General features: G+C 49.5%; 1 protein-coding gene across 3 annotated transcripts in view; it reads left to right on the forward strand.

Annotated features, from left to right (window-relative positions):
• The window catches only part of LOC144481800 (integral membrane protein GPR137-like), a 68,387-nt gene that overhangs the window by 36,612 nt on the left and 10,344 nt on the right, over nt 1–21,431 (forward strand). For all 3 annotated transcript variants that reach the window (XM_078200941.1, XM_078200939.1, XM_078200940.1), the window contains exons 5-6: nt 10,300–10,525; nt 18,999–19,145. In XM_078200941.1, coding sequence (XP_078057067.1) covers nt 10,300–10,525; nt 18,999–19,145 — 373 coding nt within the window. The remainder of the gene's footprint in view (nt 1–10,299; nt 10,526–18,998; nt 19,146–21,431) is intronic.

The following is a 21,431-nucleotide window of genomic DNA, read 5'->3' on the forward strand; positions in this document are numbered from 1 at the left end:
CATGTTAAATTGCCCCTTAGTGTCTAAAGATGTGAAGGTTAGGTGGATTGGCCATGCTAAATTGCCCCTTAGTGTCCAAAGATGTGAAGGTTAGGTGGATTGGCCATGCTAAATTGCCCCTTAGTGTCCAAAGATGTGTAGGTTAGGTGGATTGGCCATGCTAAATTGCCCCTTGGTGTCCAAAGATGTGCGGGTTAGGTGGATTGGCCATGTTAAATTGCCCCTTAGAAGTCTAAAGATGTGAAGGTTAGGTGGATTGGCCTTGCTAAATTGCCCCTTAGTGTCTAAAGATGTGAAGGTTAGGTGGATTGGCCATGCTAAATTGCCCCTTAGTGTCCAAAGATGTGCAGGTTAGGTGGATTGGCCATGCTAAATTGCCCCTTAGTGTCCAAAGATGTGCAGGTTAGGGGGATTGGCCATGCTAAATTGCCCCTTAGTGTCCAAAGATGTGCAGGTTAGGTGGATTGGCCATGCTAAATTGCCCAAAGATGTGAAGGTTAGGGGGATTAATGGGGTAAATGGGGTTATAGGGCCTGAGTGGGACTATATGTCGGAGAGACGGTTTTGATTTGATGGGCCGAATGGCCTCCTCCTGCACTGTAGTGATTCTGTGATTCTATGATTCTGTGTTGTGGCCCTACCAAGTCCCTGTGCAGGTGCAGTGAGATCTCGCTTTACCCTTGCGGTGTTCAGGTTGACAGCGAACCTGCCACTTCTGCAAAGCTGCGGTTTTTATTTAAAGGTGTGGCCTTGCCACCCTCCTGCAGCCTGTGAGCGAACTTCCTGCACGCCCCAGCTGAATTCTGGTGCCATGTGCTGCCTGCTTGCAGCTGCAGCTTTGTCAGATAGCGGCCGTTTATTGTGGGAGACGCTGAAAGGGCGAGTCAGCTCCAAGGGCTCACAGGAAAGCTGGTGGTGGTGCGTCACTGTGGAGCAGTCTTTCCATGACCTCAGCCAATTCGAGTGTTATTGTAGGAAGCTTCACTGCCCCAGTGTGGCCAGTTAGTGACGACGGGGAGTGCTGTGGCTCGGTGACCGATCTGTACTCGCTTGCTCTCGGGCGGGGGGGGGGGGGGGGGGGGGGCGGGGTGGGGGAGTGCAGCGAGTGTTTACCAGGCTGATTCCTGGGGGACTGGGCGGCACGGTAGCACAGTGGTTAGCACTGCTGCTTCACAGCTCCAGGGTCCCGGGTTCGATTCCCGGCTCGGGTCACTGTCTGTGTGGAGTTTGCACATTCTCCTCGTGTCTGCGTGGGTTTCCTCCGGGTGCTCCGGTTTCCTCCCACACTCCAAAGATGTGTGGGTTAGGTTGATTGGCCAGGTTAAAAATTGCCCCTTCGAGTCCTGAGATGCGTAGGTTGGTGGGATTAGCGGGTAAATATGTGGGGGTAGGGCCTGGGTGGGATTGTGGTCGGTGCAGACTCGATGGGCCGAATGTCCTCCTTCTGCACTGTAGGGTTTCTATGATTTCTATGATGTACAAGGAGAGATTGACTCGGTTAGGATTGTTTTCGCTGGAGTTCAGACCAATGACGGGGGGGATCTCATAGAGACTTATAAAATTCTAACAGGACTAGACAGGGTAGACGCAGGGAGGATGTTCCCGATGGTGGGGGGAGTCCAGAACCAGGGGGTCACAGTCTGAGGACTCGGGGTAGACCATTTAGGACGGGGGTGAGGAGACATTTCTTCACCCGGTGAGCCTGTGGAATTCATTACCACAGGAAGGAGTTGATGCCAAAACATTGAATGTATTCCAGAGGCGGCTGGATATAGCACTTGGGGCGAACGGGATCAAAGGTTATGGGGAGAAAGCAGGATGAGGTTATTGAGTTGACGATCAGCCATGATGGTGATGAATGGGGGTGCAGGCTCGAAGGGCCGAATGGCCACCTCCTGCTCCTATCCTCTATGTTTCTCTATTTCATTTTGCCTGGATTGACTTCCTGCTGTTTGCACTCTTGAGTCTGAAGTTTGTGCATGATCCCCCTCCCCCTCCAAATAACCCCCAGTCCTAATTCTCTACCTTTGTATCTCCTATTGAGGTGTTTTGTTGAGAAAGCTAACAGAAGTGAGGTTTCTATCTCTTCACTGCGATGAAGTTACTGTGAAAATCCCCCTAGTCGCCACACTCCGGCGCCTGTTCGGGTCAATGCGCCCCTAACCCAGCACGTCTTTCGGACTGTGGGAGGAAACCGGAGCACCCGGAGGAAACCCACGCTGACACGGGGGGGAGAACGTGCAGACTCCTCACAGACAGTGACCCAAGCCGGGAATCGAACCCGGGTCCCTGGCGCTGTGAGGCAGCAGTGCTAACCCACTGTGCCGCCCCCTAGGATTTGGCTGGAGGGTTTGGCAGGGGCGTGGGGGTAAAATCGGCCAGGGTTCCTGCTCCGAATTGCGGTCCACCGGCTGGAAGTTGAGATCATTGCGCTTGGCTGCGATACCTCCCCCAGTTGACTTTGCGTGCAGGACTGCGACTTGGACGAGCGGCGGAAAATTGAGGCAGACATGGGAACATCGGAATTAGGAGCAGAAGTAGGCAAATTCAGGCCTTCTAGCCTTCTCTGCCAAACATAGAATCATAGTATCCCGACAGTACAGAAGGGGGCCATCGAGCCCATGCTGACAACAATCCCACCCTATCCCCGTGACCACAAATATTTACCCTGCTCATTCCACCACCCCCAGAAACTAGGGGCAACTCAGCACGGCCAACCAACCTAACCAGCGCGTCTTTCAGACCGTAGAGGGAGGAAACCAGAGCACCTGGAGGAAACCCACACAGACAGTACACATCCGAAAGACGTGCTGGTGCATTGACCCGAACAGGCACTGGAGTGTGGCGACTAGGGGAATTTCCACAGTAACTTCATTGCAGTGTTGATATAAGCCTTACTTGTGACACTAATAAATAAACTTTAAGGGGTCAGAAGGAAACTGTGCTACTCAGATAATTGCGAAGAGATAGAAATCTCAGTTCTGTTAGCTTCCTCAACAAAACACCTCAATAGGAGAACGTGCAAACTCCACACAGACAGTGACCTAAGCCAGGAATCGAAACCGGGTCCCTGGCGCTGTGAGGCAGCAGTGCTAACCACTGCTGCCCTGATTTAGAACCATAGAAAATTACAGCTCAGAAACAGGCCTTTTGGCCCTTCTTGTCTGTGCCGAACCATTTTATGCCTAGTCCCACTGACCTGCACTTGGACCATATCCCTCCACACCCCTCTCATCCATGAGCCCGTCCAAGTTTTTCTTAAATGTTAAAAGTGACCCCGCATTTACTACTTTATCCGGCAGCTCATTCCACACTCCCACCACTCTCTGCGTGAAGAAGCCCCCCCTAATATTCCCTTTAAACTTTTCTCCTTTCACCCTTAACCCATGCCCTCTGGTTTTTTTCTCCCCTAGCCTCAGCGGAAAAAGCCTGCTTGCATTCACTCTATCTATACCCATCAAAATCTTATACACCTCTATCAAATCTCCCCTCAATCTTCTACGCTCCAGGGAATAAAGTCCCAACCTATTCAATCTCTCTCTGTAACTCAGCTTCTCAAGTCCCGGCAACATCCTTGTGAACCTTCTCTGCACTCTTTCAATCTTATTTACATCCTTCCTGTAACTAGGTGACCAAAACTGTACACAATACTACAAATTCGGCCTCACCAATGCCTTATATAACCTTACCATAACACTCCAACTTTTATACTCGATACTCCGATTTATAAAGGCCTGGCTTTGTCTGGCTTTGTTTTGGATGCGTAAGCAGTTTGCATGCCCTTGATTCGATTCGATTTGATTTATTATTGTCACATGTATTGGGATACAGTGAAAAGTATTGTTTCTTGCGCGCTATACAGACAAAGCATACCGTTTATAGAGAAGGAAAGGAGAGGGTGCAGAATGTAGTGTTCCAGTCACAGCTAGGGTGTCGAGAAAGATCAACTTAATGCGAGGTAAGTAAAGAGTTTCAAAGGGGTTAGAATGAAGTTTTTGAAGCATAGAACGAGAGTAAAAGAATTAGAAGGTAGGCTGGGCACAGCTTGGAAGAGGTTGCCTCGCTCTGGTGCCATCTGGCGCCAAGCTTGATCGTGCGGGCCTGTTCCGACCTCTGGAAAAGTTCCCTCCTTCACCCGACAGTGACAATTCCCTCATGAGCTGTCAGAGTGAGAGCGCCAATTCCGTAGTGACTGGGGGGACGGCGGACCGGGGGGAGAGGCGGGGGTGCAACGCAGACTCACTCCATCTCTCCGCTCCCGAGACCTTTTCCTCTTCCGGCCAATCCATTTCCTGAGCGGGATTTTCCAGTCCCGCTCGCCCTCAAAACCGGAAAGTCCCGCACAGGGTCAACAAACCTTCGCGTGGTCTGCCTCCGGTCTGTCCCGTGGCAGGCTAGACGGGAAAATTCCCCCCTTTAATCTCCTCCCCTCCCCCCCCCCAACCCTACCCTTCCTATAATAATTTTAGTAAGAAGTCTCACAACACCAGGTTAAAGTCCAACAGGTTTATTTGGCAGCAAATACCGTTAGCTTTCGGAGCGCTGCCCCTTCGTCAGATGGAGTGGAAATGTGCTCTCAAACAGTGCACAGAGACACAGAAATCAAGTTACAGAATACTGATTAGAATGCGAATCCCTAAAGAGTATTCGCATTCCAATCATTATTCATGTAAATTGAGTTTGTGTCTTTATATGCCCTGTTTGTGAACAGAATTCCCACTCACCTGAAGAGGGGGCTTGGAGCTCCGAAAGCTTGTGTGGCTTTTGCTACCAAATAAACCTGTTGGACTTTAACCTGGTGTTGTTAAACTTCTTACTGTGTTTACCCCTAAAGAAGTCTCACAACACCAGGTTAAAGTCCAACAGGTTTATTTGGTAGCAAATACCATAAGCCTTCGGAGCACAGCTCCTTTGTCCATCTGACAAAGGAGCTGTGCTCCGAAAGCTTATGGTATTTGCGACCAAATAAACCTGTTGGACTTTAACCTGGTGTTGTGAGACTTCTTACTGTGCTTACCCCAGTCCAACGCCGGCATCTCCACATCATTTATCCCTAAAGCCAGCCAGGTCTTAAAGGTACAGACAATGTGGGTGGAGGGAGCATTAAACACAGGTTAAAGAGATGTGTATTGTCTCCAGACAGAACAGCTAGTGAGATTCTGCAAGTCCAGATAATTTTGCCAAGCAACATTTATAATCGGAGTTTTTTTTCCTTTAATCCACTCTTCCATTCCGAAAAGGCCATCATGTGGGGGTGCCGGCGTTGGACTGGGGTGGGGTACAGTAAGAAGTCTCTCAACGCCAGGTTAAAGTCCAACAGGGCTGTACGGTAGCACAGTGGTTAGCACTGCTGCTTCACAGCTCCAAGGTCCCGGGTTCGATTCCCGGCTCGGGACACTGTCTGTGTGGAGTTTGCACATTCTCCTCGTGTCTGCGTGGGTTTCCTCCGGGTGCTCCGGTTTCCTCCCACAGTCCAAAGATGTGCGGGTTAGGTTGATTGGCCAGGTTTAAAAAAAAATTGCCCCTTAGAGTCCTGATGCGTAGGTTAGAGGGATTAGTGGGTAAATATGTGGGGTTAGGTCCTGGGTGGGATTGTGGTCGGTGCAGACTCGATGGGCCGAATGGCCTCCTTCTGCACTGTAGGGTTTCTATAATTTAAAAAAAGGTTTGTTTGGGATCACGAGCTTCCGGAGTGGCGACTGCGTTCACCTGATGAAGGAGCAGCCATCGCTAAATAAACCTGTTGGACTTTAACCCGGTGTTCATAGAATCCCTACAGTGCAGAGGGAGGCCATTTAGCCCATCGAGTCCGCACCGATCACAATCCCACCTATCCCCTTCACACCATCTATTTACCCTGCTAGTCCCCCTAACGCGAAGGGGCAATTCAGCACGGCCAATCAACCTAACCCACACGTCTTTCGGACCGTGGGAGGAAACCGGAGCACCCGGAGGAAACCCACGCAGACACGGGGGGGAGAACGTGCAGACTCCGCACAGATAGTGACCCGAGCTGGGAATCGAACCCGGGTCCCTGGCGCTGTGAGGCAGCAGTGCTAACCCCACTGCGCCACCCACAACCATGTTGTGAGACTTCTTATTCTGAAAAGATTCACTGTATCCCAATACATGTGACAGTAATAAATCAAATCAAATCCCTAGCTGTGACTGTAACACTACATTCTGCAGCCTCTCCTTTCCTTCTCTATGAACGGTATGCTTTGTCTGTATAGCCGCGCAAGAAACAATACTTTTCACTGTATGTTAATACATGTGACAATAATAAATCAAATCAAATGTATTAAACTGATCTTTCTCTACACCCTAGCTGTGACTGTAACACTACATTCTGCACTCTCTCCTTTCCTTCTCTATGAACGGTATGCTTTGTCTGTATAGCGCGCAAGAAACAATACTTTTCACTCTGTTAATACATGTGACAATAATAAATCAAATCAAATGTATTAAACTGATCTTTCTCTACACCCTAGCTATGACTGTAACACTAAAGGTAAAAATTTATGTATTAGTCACAAGTAAGGCTTACATTAACACTGCAATGAAGTTACTGTGAAATTCCCCTGGTCGCCCACACTCCGGCGCCTGTTCGGGTTACACTGAGGGAGAATTTAGCACCCTAACCAGCACGTCTTTCGGACTGTGGGAGGAAACCGGAGCACCCGGTGGAAACCCACGCAGACACGGGGAGAACGCGCAGACTCCACACAGACAGTGACCCGAGCCGGGAATCGAACCCGGGTCCCTGGCGCCGTGAGGCAGCAGTGCTAACCCGCTGTGCCCACCCACAACCATCTTGTGAGACGACTTATTCTGAAAAGATACTTACTCTCTCTCTCTCCTTCCTGCAAGTCCTCAGACATTTTTGTCGTGGTGTTTTTTTTTTTGTCATCGTGGCCTTCCTGTTCACTCATGTTCGCTGCCCTGTAAACATCCCTCATTCACCATCCTCTGGAACTTTCCGAGTTGGCAGCATTACCGCTCAGGAGAAGTGATTTTCTTGCGGCAATTGTCGATGGTTTATCCGGATAACAGGCTCTGTTGACCTTGGGTGGGTGGCGGCGGGGTGGGGGGGTGGTGGAGGAGAGAGAGGGGGGGGGGGTGTGGACGCGATAAAATACAAGCGAATTGATGGGAACTGATTGCTTTAAGCTCAGAGTACGGGCGGGTGGGTGTGATTATTTGCACTGTAATCTCACCCAGGGGCTCACAAGGGTCCCGTTTAACTGCCAGAGATTAAAGAGATTTATTGTCTCCTGGACCTTAATCACTACAACCCACATTCTCCTAATAATGCCAATATTAGCCCAAGCCGCTAGTTGTATCTGTGGAAACCTTCCCCCTGCTCTCTCGTCGCATTCTCTTCCCCACCACCCAGGATAAGCTCATTTATTAGTGTCACAAGTAAGGCTTACATTAACACTGCAATGAAGCTACTGCGAAAATCCCCCAGTCGCCACACACTCCGGCGCCTGTTCGGGTTACACTGAGGGAGAATTTACTGGCCGTGTTAACCACGTGGCCCCTAACCACGTCTTTCGGACTGTGGGAGGAAACCGGAGCACCCGGAGGAAACCCGCGCAGACACGGGGAGAACGTGCACAGACAGTGACCCGAGCCGGGAATCGAACCCGGGTCCCTGGCGCTGTGAGGCAGCAGCGCTAACCCACTGTGCCACCGTGCCGCTCCAACCCTCAACTTTGGTCTTTTGGGAGAGGCCCAGTGTCCCAAGTAAGCTGAGTTCCGATCTGCGGGCGGACACGGTGACACAGTGGGGTTCGCGCTGCTGCCTCACAGGCACCAGGGACCCGGGTTCGATTCCCGGCTCGGGTCACTGTCTGTGTGGAGTCTGCACGTTCTCCCCGTGTCTGCGTGGGTTTCCTCTGGGTGCTCCGGTTTCCTCCCACAGTCCGAAAGACGTGCGGGTTAGGTGGATTGACCATGCTATATTATCCCTTACTGTCCCATGATGGACAGGTTAGGGGAATTGGCGGGGCAAATATGTGGGGTTACGTGGATAGGGCCTGGGTAAGGTTCTCTGTCAGAGAGTCGGTGCAGATGTGATGGGCTGAATGGCCTCCTCCTGCACTGTGGAGATTCCATGAAATTCTGTGATACTAAATGGAGTCCATCGCTGCTGATGCTGTTTATTATCCTTCAGGAAACATCTGCACTGCATTGTACAGTTACTGGATAGTGATGAGAGACAGTCTCTCTCTCTGGCCAAACAACACAAAAGGCCGTGTTGCCTACCATGGCAAGGTTACACAAGGTTAACGTTTGATGGGATAGAAACAGAAAATGCTGGAAAAACTCTGCAGCTCTGGCAGCATCTTTGGAGAGAGAAATAGAGCATACGGAAATAGAGATATACAGCACAGGAACAGGCCCTTCAGCCCATCCAGTCCAGGCCGACCCGCTTTCCTAAACTGAACTAGTCCCATTTGCCTGCACATTCCTCTAAACCTTTCCCGATCCATGTACCTGCCTTTTTAAATGTTGCAGTTCCAAGCTTTCTTTTTTTTAATTTTATTTATTAGTGTCACAAGTTTTAAAGTTTATTTATTCGTCACAAGTCGACTTAGATTAACACTGCAATGAAGCTACTGTGAAAGTCCCCTAGTCGCCACACTCCGGCACCTGTTCAGGTATACTAAGGAAGAATTTAGCATGGCCAATCCACCTAACCCGCACATCTTTGGACACTAAGGGGCAATTTAGCATGGCCAATCCACCCAACCTGCACATCTTTGGACACTAAGGGGCAAATTAACATGGCCAATTCACCTAACCTACGCATCTTTGGACACTAAGGGGCAATTTAGCATGGCCAATCCACCTAACCTGCACATCTTTGGACTCTGGGAGGAAACCGGAGCACCCGGAGGAAACCCACACAAACACAGGGAGAATGTGCAGACTCCACACAGACAGTGACCCAAGCCGCGAATCGAACCCGGGGCCCTGGCGCTGTGAGGCAGCAGTGCTAACCCACCGTGCCACCGTGCTGTTGGATCTGATAGAACGTCACAGACCTTATAAAGTTTTCTTTATTAGTCACAATTAAGGCTTACATTAACACTGCAATGAAGCTACTGTGAAATTCCCCTGGTCGCCACACTCTGGCGCCTGTTCGGGTCAATGCACCCTAACCCGCACGTCTTTCAGACTGTGGGAGGAAACCCGGAGCACCCGGAGGAAACCCACGCAGACACGGGGGGAGAACGTGCAGACTCCACACAGACAGTGACCCAAGCCGGGAATCGAACCCGGATCCCTGACGCTGTGAGGCAGCAGTGCTAACCCACTGTGCCACTGGGTCTGATAGAACATCACAGATCTGAAAGGTTAACACGGTTCTGAAGACTGTGGAGGAACAGAGAGATCTTGGGGTCCATATCCACAGATCTCTAAAGGGTCTTACCTGGATAGTCACATGAGCAGCCTGAGAATGGAGGGATACAAACGATTGGTCTAGTTGGACCAAGGAGCGGTACAGGCTTGGAGGGCCGAAGGGCCTGTTTCCTGTGCTGTACTGTTCTTTGTTGCCACTCAAGTGGATAGAGCTGTGAAGAAGGCCTATAGTGTGTTAGCTTTTATTAACAGGGGGTTGGAGTTTAAGAGCCGTGGGGTTATGCTGCAACTGTACAGGACCTTGGTGAGACCACATTTGGAATATTGTGTGCAGTTGTGGTCACCTCAATATAAGAAGGATGTGGAAGCGCTGGAAAGAGTGCAGAGGAGATTTACCAGGATGCTGCCTGGTTTGGAGGGTAGGTCTTATGAGGAAAGGTTGAGGGAGCTAGGGCTGTTCTCTCTGGAGCGGAGGAGGCTGAGGGGAGACTTAATAGAGGTTCATAAAATGATGAAGGGGATAGATAGAGTGAACGTTCAAAGACTATTTCCTCGGGTGGATGGAGCTATTACAAGGGGGCATAACTATAGGGTTCGTGGTGGGAGATACAGGAAGGATATCAGAGGTAGGTTCTTCACGCAGAGAGTGGTTGGGGTGTGGAATGGACTGCCTGCAGTGATAGTGGAGTCAGACACTTTAGGAACATTGAAGCGGTTATTGGATAGGCACATGGAGCACACCAGGATGATAGGGAGTGGGATAGCTTGATCTTGGTTTCAGATAAAGCTCGGCACAACATCGTGGGCCGAAGGGCCTGTTCTGTGCTGTACTGTTCTATGATGTTCCCCCTGTCACCTGGAGCATTTTCTGTCCCCCACTGCTTTTTAAGTTTGTCAAAGAAGCAAAAACGCATTTTGTGATTTCAGGCTTCCCATCCGAGTGGTCTTCCTCGCTGCCGGCTTGCTCTTCCTGACGGTGAACCTGACCTGTGCGTTGCTTGTCAAGGTTCAGCGCGCGGAGACCAAAAACGTGGTCCTGGCGCGAGTGATCATCAACGACTCGCTGTTTGTGGTCTGCGCCACCTCGCTGGCGGCCTGCCTCTACATCATCGCCAAGACTTCGCCTTCCACCAGCATCTACTTGGAATCCAAGGTAACGCAATCTGGGCAGACGGGCGGCGCACAGACACACCGCGCTGCCCGAAGCGTTGGTTCGGGTGGGTTTTGTGTGACAGTACCGTGCGTCTTAAGAAATGTATTTCAATCGTGTTTCTCTGCAGGTTTTTTTTTTCCGCCGTCCTTGGCAATTTGTCGGCGCCGTGGTGTCTGAAACTGGTGTCCTTTATTGCCCTCTTTTTAGATCAAACCAAATAAACAAACTCAGATTAAATCAGGACTAAGTAAAAGGGGCAGCTCCCAAGGCAGTATAATTGATATCATGGTGGATTTTTAATCTGAACTAATGCAGCGTTCCGTGGTTTTTAACGTGGTTTTAAGTATGGTCACATATTTGGAGTCGGACTTAAACGTTCTGACAACACGGTGGCACAGTGGTTAGCACTGCTGCCTCACAGCGGATAACTTCTATCAATTCACAGCTCCAGGGTCCTGGGTTCGATTCCCGGCTCGGGTCACTGTCTGTGTGGAGTTTGCACATTCTCCTCGTGTCTGCGTGGGTTTCCTCCGGGTGCTCCGGTTTCCTCCCACAGTCCAAAGATGTGCGGGTTAGGTTGATTGGCCAGGTTAAAAATTGCCCCTTAGAATCCTGAGATGCGCAGGTTAGAGGGTTTAGCGGGTAAATATGTGGGGGTAGGGCCTGGGTGGGATTGTGGTCGGTGCAGACTCGATGGGCCGAATGGCCTCCTTCTTCACTGTAGGGTTTCTATGATTCTATGAATTACAAGACTTAAACGTGACATGGTATGACTGCTAACAGCTCGCTATCTCTGATGTTCCAAGTTAAACACCGTCCCACAGGTTCGATTCCCGGCTTGGGTCACTGTCTGTGTGGAGTTTGCACGTTCTCCCCGTGTCTGCGTGGGTTTCCTCCCGTAGTCCAAAGATGTGCAGGTTAGGTGAATTGGCCGTGCTAAATTGTCCCTCAGTGTCAGGGGGGACTAACTGGGGTAAATGCACGGTGTTATGGGGATAGGGCCTGGGTGCGATTGTGGTCGGTGCAGACTCGACGGGCCGAATGGCCTCCTTCTGCACTGTCGGGATTCTATGACATTCAGGTGAAAATGCCACACAGCCAACAATGTTGGGTAGGTGAGCATGAGCCCACGTGGGCCGTGGACCTGGGTTTGATTTCCGGCCTCGGGTGACTGTGGAGTCTGCAAGTTCTCCCTGTGTCTGCGTGGGTTTCCTCCGGGTGCTCCAGTTTCCTCGCGCACCCCAAAGATATGCAGGTTAGGTGAATTGGCCATTTTATATGATCCACTTGGTGTACAAGGCTGAAGACCTAGCATCACCTGAGTATACTTGCTTTCTGTGCTATGTCTGGAGAAGGGTGTGTTAGGATCGCAGTGTGGAGCTTGATTGGGGGTGATTGACAGGGCATGTCATGTGTCTAGGGACAGCTACGCTTCACAAAAAAAAAGTCCAGTTTTTAGTTTGGCTTTTCTTAGCTTCTCTGTTAGCTGAGAGAGAAGCAACATTGTTTTTTCCCTCCCTCCGGAGTTGGAGTTTCCGTTCTCTGTGCAGTTGCTTTTGGAAGCTGCCCCGAGGTTACGTTTACCTAGAACATAGAACAGTACAGCACAGAACAGGCCCTTCGGCCCACGATCTGAAACCAAGATCAAGCTATCCCACTCCCTATCATCCTGGTGTGCTCCATGTGCCTATCCAATAACTGCTTAAATGTTCCTAAAGTGTCTGACTCCACTATCACTGCAGGCAGTCCATTCCACACCCCAACCACTCTCTGCGTAAAGAACCTACCTCTGATATCCTTTCTATATCTCCCACCACGAACCCTATAGTTATGCCCCCTTGTAATAGCTCCATCCACCCGAGGAAATAGTCTTTGAACGTTCACTCTATCTCCCCTTCATCATTTTATAAACCTCTATTAAGTCTCCCCTCAGCCTCCTCGGCTCCAGAGAGAACAGCCCGAGCTCCCTCAACCTTTCCTCATAAGACCTACCCTCCAAACCAGGCAGCATCCTGGTAAATCTCCTCTGCACTCTTTCCAGCACTTCCACATCCTTCTTATAGTGAGGTGACCAGAACTGCACACAATATTCCAAATGTGGTCTCACCAAGGTCCTGTACAGTTGCAGCATAACCCCGCGGCTCTTAAACTCCAACCCCCTGTTAATAAAAGCTAACACAGTAAGAAGTTTAACAACACCAGGTTAAAGTCCAACAGGTTTATTTGGTAGCAAAAGCCACACAAGCTTTCGGAGCTCTAAGCCCCTCACCTGAAGAAGGGGCTTAGAGCTCCGAAAGCTTGTGTGGCTTTTGCTACCAAATAAACCTGTTGGACTTTAACCTGGTGTTGTTAAACTTCTTACTGTGTTTATCCCAGTCCAACGCCGGCATCTCCACATCAATAAAAGCTAACACACTATAGGCCTTCTTCACAGCTCTATCCACTTGAGTGGCAACCTTTAGAGATCTGTGGATATGGACCCCAAGATCTCTGACGTTTGGCTGTTTTGGGGATATCCTTCTCCCCAAACAGCTGGCCTGGATTTCTGTCCGTAGGTGTTACAATGCAGCATCACCTGAGTATACTCAGGAGGTAGAGGAACTCCGCATAATTCGGGAGGCGGAGGTGGAAGTTGATAGGAGTTATAGAGAAATAGTAACTCCTAGAAATGAGGCTTGGGTCAATGCCAGGAGGAGGGGTAAGAAGCAATCGGGAAGACAATCCCCTGGGGCGGTTCCCCTCCATAATAGGTTTTCGGTGCTGGAGGCTACAGTTGAGGAGGAATCAACTGAGCATAGAGAGCAGATCTCTGGGGGTGAGCCGAGTGAGAAAGCTCAGGTGGTTAGGGGCTGTAAAAGACTGGGCCTTGTGATTGGGGACTCCACAATTAAGGGGACAGATAGGAGGGTCGGAACTAAAGGTAGGGACTCAGGGTTGGTGTGTTGCCTACCAGGGGCTGGGGTCCGGGATGTGTCTGACAGGGTATTCAGGACTCTTAGGGGGGAGGGAGATAAACCACAAGTTATTGTACATGTGGGGACACACGACATAGGGAGGATAGGGGAAGGGGATATTAGGCAGGGATTTATGGAGTTGGGGTGGAAACTAAAGGCCAAGACTGACAGAGTGGTTATCTCTGGACTCTTGCCTGTACCACGGGATAGTTTAGAGAGGAATAGGGAGAGGGAAGGTTTGAATTCATGGCTGAGGGGATGGTGCAGGAGGGAGGGGTTCAGGTACTTAAGCAATTGGGGCTCGTACTGGGGAAGGTGTGACCTCTATGAGAAGGATGGTCTACACCTTAATCAGAAGGGGACCAATATCCTGGGGGGTAAATTTGCTAAGGCCATGCAGGGAGGTTTAAACTGATTCGGGGGGGGGGAGGGATCCTGAGTAGTGGGGCTGAAAGTGAGGGATGCATGGATGGGGACTGCAATGCACGGCATTGCAGAGGTGGGGTGGAGCAGGGTTTGAAATGTGTATACTTCAATGCCAGGAGTATTCGCAATAAAGTGGGTGAACTTGCAGCGTGGATCAGTACCTGGGACTTCGATGTTGTGGCTATTTCAGAGACATGGATAGAGCAGGGGCAGGAATGGATGCTGCAGGTCCCGGGGTTCAAATGTTTTAGTCGAAGTAGGGAAGGAGGTAGAAGAGGGGGAGGGGTAGCATTATTGGTCAGAGATTGTATCACAGTGTCAGAGAGGAGGTTTGATGAGGACTTATCTGTTGAGGTAGTATGGGCGGAGATTAGAAATAGGAGAGGAGAGGTCACCCTGTTGGGAGTCTTTTATAGACCTCCTAAAAGTTCTAGAGAGGTTGAGGAAAGGATTGCGGAGTCAATCCTGCGTAGGAGTGAAAGTAATAGGGCAATTGTTATGGGGGATTTTAACTTGACTAATATTGACTGGAATTGTTATAGCTCTAGCTCGTTAGAGGGGTCAGTTTTTGTTCAAAGCGTGCAGGAAGGTTTTTTGACTCAGTATGTAGACAGGCCAACTAGAGGTGAGGCTATATTGGATCTGGTGCTGGGAAATGAGCCAGACCAGGTGCTAGACTTGGAAGTTGGTGTGCATTTTGGTGATAGTGACCACAATTCGGTTACGTTCACCTTAGTGATGGAAAGGGATAGGCATGAACCTCGGGCCAGTGGTTTTAGCTGGGGGAAGGGTAATTATGAGGCTATTAGGAGAGAATTAGGAAACATAGGTTGGACTAGGAGATTACAGGGACTGGGAACGTCCGACATGTGGAGTTTTTTCAAGGAGCAGCTACTGCGAGTCTGTGATAGGTATGTCCCTGTCAGGCAAGGAGGAATTGGTAGGGCTAGGGAACCGTGGTGCACCAAAAAAGTTTCTTTGTTGGTTAAAAAGAAAAAGGAGGCTTATGTTCGGATGAGACGTGAGCACTCGGGTAGTGCACTAGAAAGCTTTAGATTGGCTAAGAGGGAGTTGAAGAGCGAGCTTAGAAGGGCTAAAAGGGGACATGAGAAGACTTTGGCGGATAGGGTTAAAGAGAATCCTAAGGCGTTCTATAGGTATGTCAAGAACAGAAGGTTGGTTAGGGCAAGTTTAGGGCCAGTTATAGATGGCAGAGGGAAGTTATGTGTGGAACCGGAGGAGATTGGTGAAGCATTGAACCAATATTTCTCTTCGGTGTTCACGCAAGGGGACATGAATATAGCTGAGGAGGACACTGGGTTGCAAGGGAGTAGAATAGACAGTATTACAGTTGATAAGGAGGATGTGCAGGATATTCTGGAGGGTCTGAAAATAGATAAATCCCCTGGTCCGGATGGGATTTATCCAAGGATTCTCTGGGAGGCAAGAGAAGTGATTGCAGCGCCTCTGGCTCTGATCTTCAGGTCGTCGTTGGCCTCTGGTATAGTACCAGAAGATTGGAGGTTAGCGAATGTTGTCCCATTGTTTAAGAAGGGGAACAGAGACTTCCCCGGGAATTATAGACCGGTGAGTCTCACTTCTGTTGTCGGCAAGATGTTGGAAAAAATTATAAGGGATAGGATTTATAGTTATTTGGAGAGTAATGAATTGATAGGTGATAGTCAGCATGGTTTTGTGGCAGGTAGGTCGTGCCTTACTAACCTTATTGAGTTTTTTGAGAAAGTGACCAAGGAGGTGGATGGGGGCAAGGCAGTGGACGTGGTATATATGGATTTTAGTAAGGCGTTTGATAAGGTTCACCATGGTAGGCTTCTGCAGAAAATGCAGATGTATGGGATTGGGGGTGATCTAGGAAATTGGATCAGGAATTGGCTAGCGGATAGGAAACAGAGGGTGGTGGTTGATAGTAAATATTCATCATGGAGTGCGGTTACAAGTGGTGTACCTCAGGGATCTGTTTTGGGGCCACTGCTGTTTGTAATATTTATTAATGATCTGGATGAGGGTATAGTTGGGTGGATTAGCAAATTTGCTGATGACACCAAAGTCGGTGGTGTGGTAGACAGTGAGGAAGGGTGTCGTAGTCTGCAGGAAGACTTAGACAGGTTGCAAAGTTGGGCCGAGAGGTGGCGGATGGAGTTTAATGCGGAGAAGTGTGAGGTAATTCACTTTGGTAGGAATAACAGATGTGTTGAGTATAGGGCTAACGGGAGGACTTTGAATAGTGTGGAGGAGCAGAGGGATCTAGGTGTATGTGTGCATAGATCCCTGAAAGTTGGGAATCAAGTAGATAAGGTTGTTAAGAAGGCATATGGTGTCTTGGCGTTTATTGGTAGGGGGATTGAATTTAGGAGTCGTAGCGTTATGTTGCAACTGTACACAACTCTGGTGCGGCCGCACTTGGAGTACTGTGTGCAGTTCTGGTCCCCACATTACAGGAAGGATGTGGAGGCTTTGGAGAGGGTGCAGAGGAGGTTTACCAGGATGTTGCCTGGTATGGAGGGGAGATCCTATGAGGAGAGGCTGAGGGATTTGGGATTGTTTTCGCTGGAAAGGCGGCGGCTAAGAGGGGATCTTATTGAAACATATAAGATGATTAGAGGTTTAGATAGGGTGGATAGTGATAGCCTTTTTCCTCTGATGGAGAAATCCAGCACGAGGGGGCATGGCTTTAAATTGAGGGGGGGTAGTTATAGAACCGATGTCAGGGGTAGGTTCTTTACCCAGAGGGTGGTGAGGGATTGGAATGCCCTGCCAGCATCAGTAGTAAATGCGCCTAGTTTGGGGGCGTTTAAGAGATCCGTAGATAGGTTCATGGACGAAAAGAAATTGGTTTAGGTTGGAGGGTCACAGTTTTTTTTTAACTGGTCGGTGCAACATCGTGGGCCGAAGGGCCTGTTCTGCGCTGTAATGTTCTATGTTCTATGTTCTATACTTGCCTTCTGTGCTAAAGTCTGAAGCAGGGTGTGTGTCTGTGGGACGGTGTTTAACTTGGAACATCAGAGATAGCTAGCTGTTAGGAATTATACCGTGTCATGTTCAAGTCTTGTAATTGGTAAAAGTTATGTTAATTCTTTCTGTTTTATTGTAACTGTGTTAAAACACCCTGCGCAGAAACATGACTCAAATGCATTTCTTAAAAGGTACAATATCGCCACACTGTGGAGTGGGACAAAAACCTTCTGACATTCAGGTGAAAATGTCACACACTGAGCCACAGCCGATAATGTTGGGTGGGAGAGCATGAACCCCTGTGGGCCAACGCCAGGGACCTGGGTTTGATTCCCGGCCTCGGGTCACTGTGGAGTCTGCACGTTCTCCCCGTGTCTGCGTGGGTTTCCTCCCACACTCCAAAGATGTGCAGGTTAGGTGCATTGACCATGTTATATTATTATGGGGAAACACGGTGGCACAGTGGTTAGCACTGCTGCCTCACAGCGCCAGGGACCCGGGTTCGATTCCCGGCTTGGGTCACTATCTCTGTGGAGTCCGCACGTTCTCCCCGTGTCTGCGTGGGTTTCCTCCCACACTCCAAAGATGTGCAGGTTAAATGCATTGACCATGTTGTATTATTATGGCACGCGCCAGGGCAGGACTTACTCAGTTAATGGTAGGGTGTTGGGGAGAGTTACAGAGCAAAGAGATCTAGGGGTACATGTTCATAGCTCCTTGAAAGTAGAGTCACAGGTGGACAGAGTGGTGAAGAAGGCATTCGGCATGCTTGGTTTCATCGGTCAGAACATTGAATACAGGAGTTGGGACATCTTGTTGAAGTTGTACAAGACATTGGTAAGGCCACACTTGGAATACTGTGTACAGTTCTGGTCACCCTATTATAGAAAGGATATTATTAAACTAGAAAGTGTGCAGGAAAGATTTACTAGGATGCTACCAGGACTTGATGGTTTGAGTTATAAGGAGAGGCTGGATAGACTGGGACTTTTTCTCTGGAGCGTAGGAGGCTGAGGGATGATCTTATAGAGGTCTATAAAATAATGAGGGGCACAGATCAGCTAGATAGTCAATAGCTTTTCCCAAAGGTAGGAGAGTCTAAAACTAGAGGGGATAGGTTTAAGATGAGAGGGGAGAGATACAAAAGTGTCCAGAGGGGCAATTTTTTCACAGAGGGTGGTGAGTGTCTGGAACGAGCTGCCAGAGGTAGTAGTAGAGGCGGGTACAATTTTGTCTTTTAAAAAGCATTTAGACAGTTACGTGGATAAGATGGGTATCGAGGGATATGGGTCAAACGTGGGCAATTGGTTTTATTTGTTATTTATTTATTAGTCACAAGTAGGCTTACATTCACGTTGTAATGAAGTTACTGTGAAAATCCCCTAGTCGCCACACTCCGGCGCCTGTTCGAGGGAGGGAGAATTTAGCACGGCCCAATGCACCCTAACCCGCACGCCTTTCGGACTGTGGGAGGAAACCGGAGCACCCGGAGGAAACCTACGCAAACACGGGTAGAACGTGCAGACTCCACACAGACAGTGACCCAAGGCCGGGAATCGAACCTGTATCCCTGGTGCTGTGAGGCAGCAGTGAATCATAGAATCATAGAAACCCTACAGTGCAGAAGGAGGCCATTCGGCCCATCGAGTCTGCACCGACCACAATCCCACCCCGGTCCTACCCCCACATATTTACCCACTAATCCCTCTAACCTACGCATCTCAGGGGCAATTTTAACCTGGCCAATCAACCTAACCCGCACATCTTTGGACTGTGGGAGGAAACCGGAGCAACCGGAGGAAACCCACGCAGACACGGGGAGAATGTGCAAACTCCACACAGACAGTGACCCGAGCCGGGAATCGAACCCGGGACCCTGGAGCTGTGAAGCAGCAGTGCTAACCATTGTGCCGGGACTAGCTTAGCGGTAAAAACTGGGCTGGCATGGACAAACTGGGCCGAAGGGCCTGTTTCCATGCTGTTAAACCTCTATGACTTGAAATGAGGCTGGTGTGTCAACCAGAGTGTGGCCTGTTCCTGTTCTTAATATGTTCCCTGTCCTGCGTGGAGCTGAAATAATTCTTGTTCAATGCATTGACATTTGCGTTATTTTCCTTCAGGGTACGTCTGTGTATCAGACCACAGCTGTGGGAGCGTTGGTAATTCTGCTGTATGCAAGCCGAGCTTGTTATAACCTGGTCGCTGTGATGCGTTTTCCAGACTCCCACGACAGTTTTGGTTACGGCTGGTACAACGTCTCTGACCAGGTAACCGTGGGATAGAACAGAGAACAGTACAGCGCCTGGCGTTTTGTGCACAGTTTTGGTCCCCTTATTTGAGGGAAGATGTAGTGACATTGGAGGCAGTTCAGAGGAGGTTCACTAGATTGATTCCAGAGGTGAGGGGTTTGTCGTGTGGAGAGAGATTGAACAGTTTAGGCCGATACTCTCTGGAATTTAGAAGAATGAGGGGAGATCACATTGAGGTCTACAACTGGGGAGGCGATGGCCTAGTGGTATTATCGCTAGACTATTAATCCAGAAACTCAGCTAATGTTCTGGGGACCCGGGTTCGAATCCCGCCACGGCAGATGGTGGAATTTGAATTCAATAAAAAAATATTTGATTTGATTTATTATTGTCACATGTATTGGGATACAGTGAAAAGTATTATTTCTTGCGCGCTATACAGACAAAGCATACCGTTCATAGAGAAGGAAAGGAGAGAGTGCAGAATATAGTGTTACAGTCACAGCTAGGGTGTAGAGAAAGATCAACTTAATGTGAGGTAGGTCCATTCAAAAGTCTGACAGCAGCAGGGAAGAAGCTGTTCTTGAGTCGGTCGGTACGTGACCTCCGACTTTTGTTTTTTTTTCTTGGTGGAAGAGAGAATGTCCGGGGTGCGTGGGGTCCTTAATTATGCCGGCTGCTTTTCCCCGAGGCAGCGGGAAGTGTAGACGGAGTCAGTGGATGGGAGGCTGGTTTGCGTGATGGATTGGGCTGCATTCACGACCCTTTGTAGTTCCTTGCGGTCTTGGGCAGAGCAGGAGCCCATACCAAGCTGTGATACAGCCAGAAAGAATGCTTTCTATGGTGCATCTGTAAAAGTTGGTGAGAGTTGTAGTGGACATGCCAAATTTCCTTAGTCTTCTGAGAAAGTAGAGGTGTTGGTGCGGCTTTCTTAACTATAGTGTCGGCGTGGGGGGGGACCAGGACAGGTTGTTGGTGATCTGGACATCTAAAAACTTGAAGCTCTCAACCATTTCTACTTCGTCCCCGTTGAGGTAGACAGGGGCATGTTCTCCTTTACGCTTCCTGAAGTCGATGACAATCTCCTTCGTTTTGTTGACATTGAGGGAGAGATTATTGTTGCCGCACCAGTTCATCAGAGACTCTATCTCTTTCCTGTACTCTGTCTCGTCATTGGTTGAGATGGAATTAAGAATCTACTGATGACCATGAAACCATTGTCGATTGTCGGAAAAACCCATCTGGTTCACGAATGCCCTTCAGGGAAGGAAATCTGCCGTCCTTACCCCGGTGTGGCCTACATGTGACTCCGGAGCCACAGCAATGTGGTTGACTCTCAACTGCCCTCCAAGGGGCAACTAGGGATGGGCAATAAATGCTGGCCCAGCCAGCGACGCCCATGTCCCAGGAATGAATAAAAGTTAACAAGATGATAAAAGGTGTGGATAAAGTAGACGTGGAGCGGATGCTTCCTCTTGTGGGACATTCTAGGACAAGAGGTCATAGTCTTAGGATAAGGGGCAGCAAATTTAAAACAGAGTTGAGGGGAAATGACTTCTCCCAAAGGGGTTGTGAATCTGTGGAATTCACTGCCCCAAAGTGCGGTGGGTGCTGGGAGTAAATTTAAGGAGGAGTTGGACAGATTTTTAATTGGGAATGGGTTGAAGGGTTACGGGGAGAAGGCAGGAAAATGGGGATGAGGTGCATGATCGAATGGCGGAGCGGACACGATGGGCTGAATGACCTGATTCTGCTCCTTCTGCATTGATGAACTTACTGACCCTTTGGCCCACGATGTTGTGCCGAACCTGATAGCAAATGAAACTGATCCCTTCCGCCTGCCCTTGGTCCCTAACCCTCTATTGCTTCCATATTCATGTACTTATTTTTAAAGTTTATTTATTTATTAGTGTCACAAGTAAGGCTTACATTAACACTGCAATGAAGTTACTGTGAAAATCCCCTAGTCGCCACACTCCGGCACCAGTTCAGGTAACACTGAGGGAGAATTTAGCACTGCCCAATGCATCTTTGGAGGAAAGATGGGCGGCACGGTGGCAGAGTGAGTTAGCACGGCTGCCTCACAGGGACCCGGGTTCAATTCCGGCCTCGGGTCACTGTCTGGAGTTTGCACGTTCTCCCCATGTCTGCATGGGTTTCCTCCGGGTGCTCCGGTTTCCTCCCACAGTCCAAAGATGTGCGCGTTAGGTTGATTGGCCGTGCTAAATTGCCCCTTCGTGTCAGGGGATTGTGGTCGGTGCAGACTCGGTGGGCCGAATGGCCTCCTTCTGCACTGTCGTGATT

Source organism: Mustelus asterias, chromosome 33 (genome assembly GCF_964213995.1).
Source record: "Mustelus asterias chromosome 33, sMusAst1.hap1.1, whole genome shotgun sequence".
NCBI classification, from domain to species: Eukaryota; Metazoa; Chordata; class Chondrichthyes; order Carcharhiniformes; family Triakidae; genus Mustelus; species Mustelus asterias.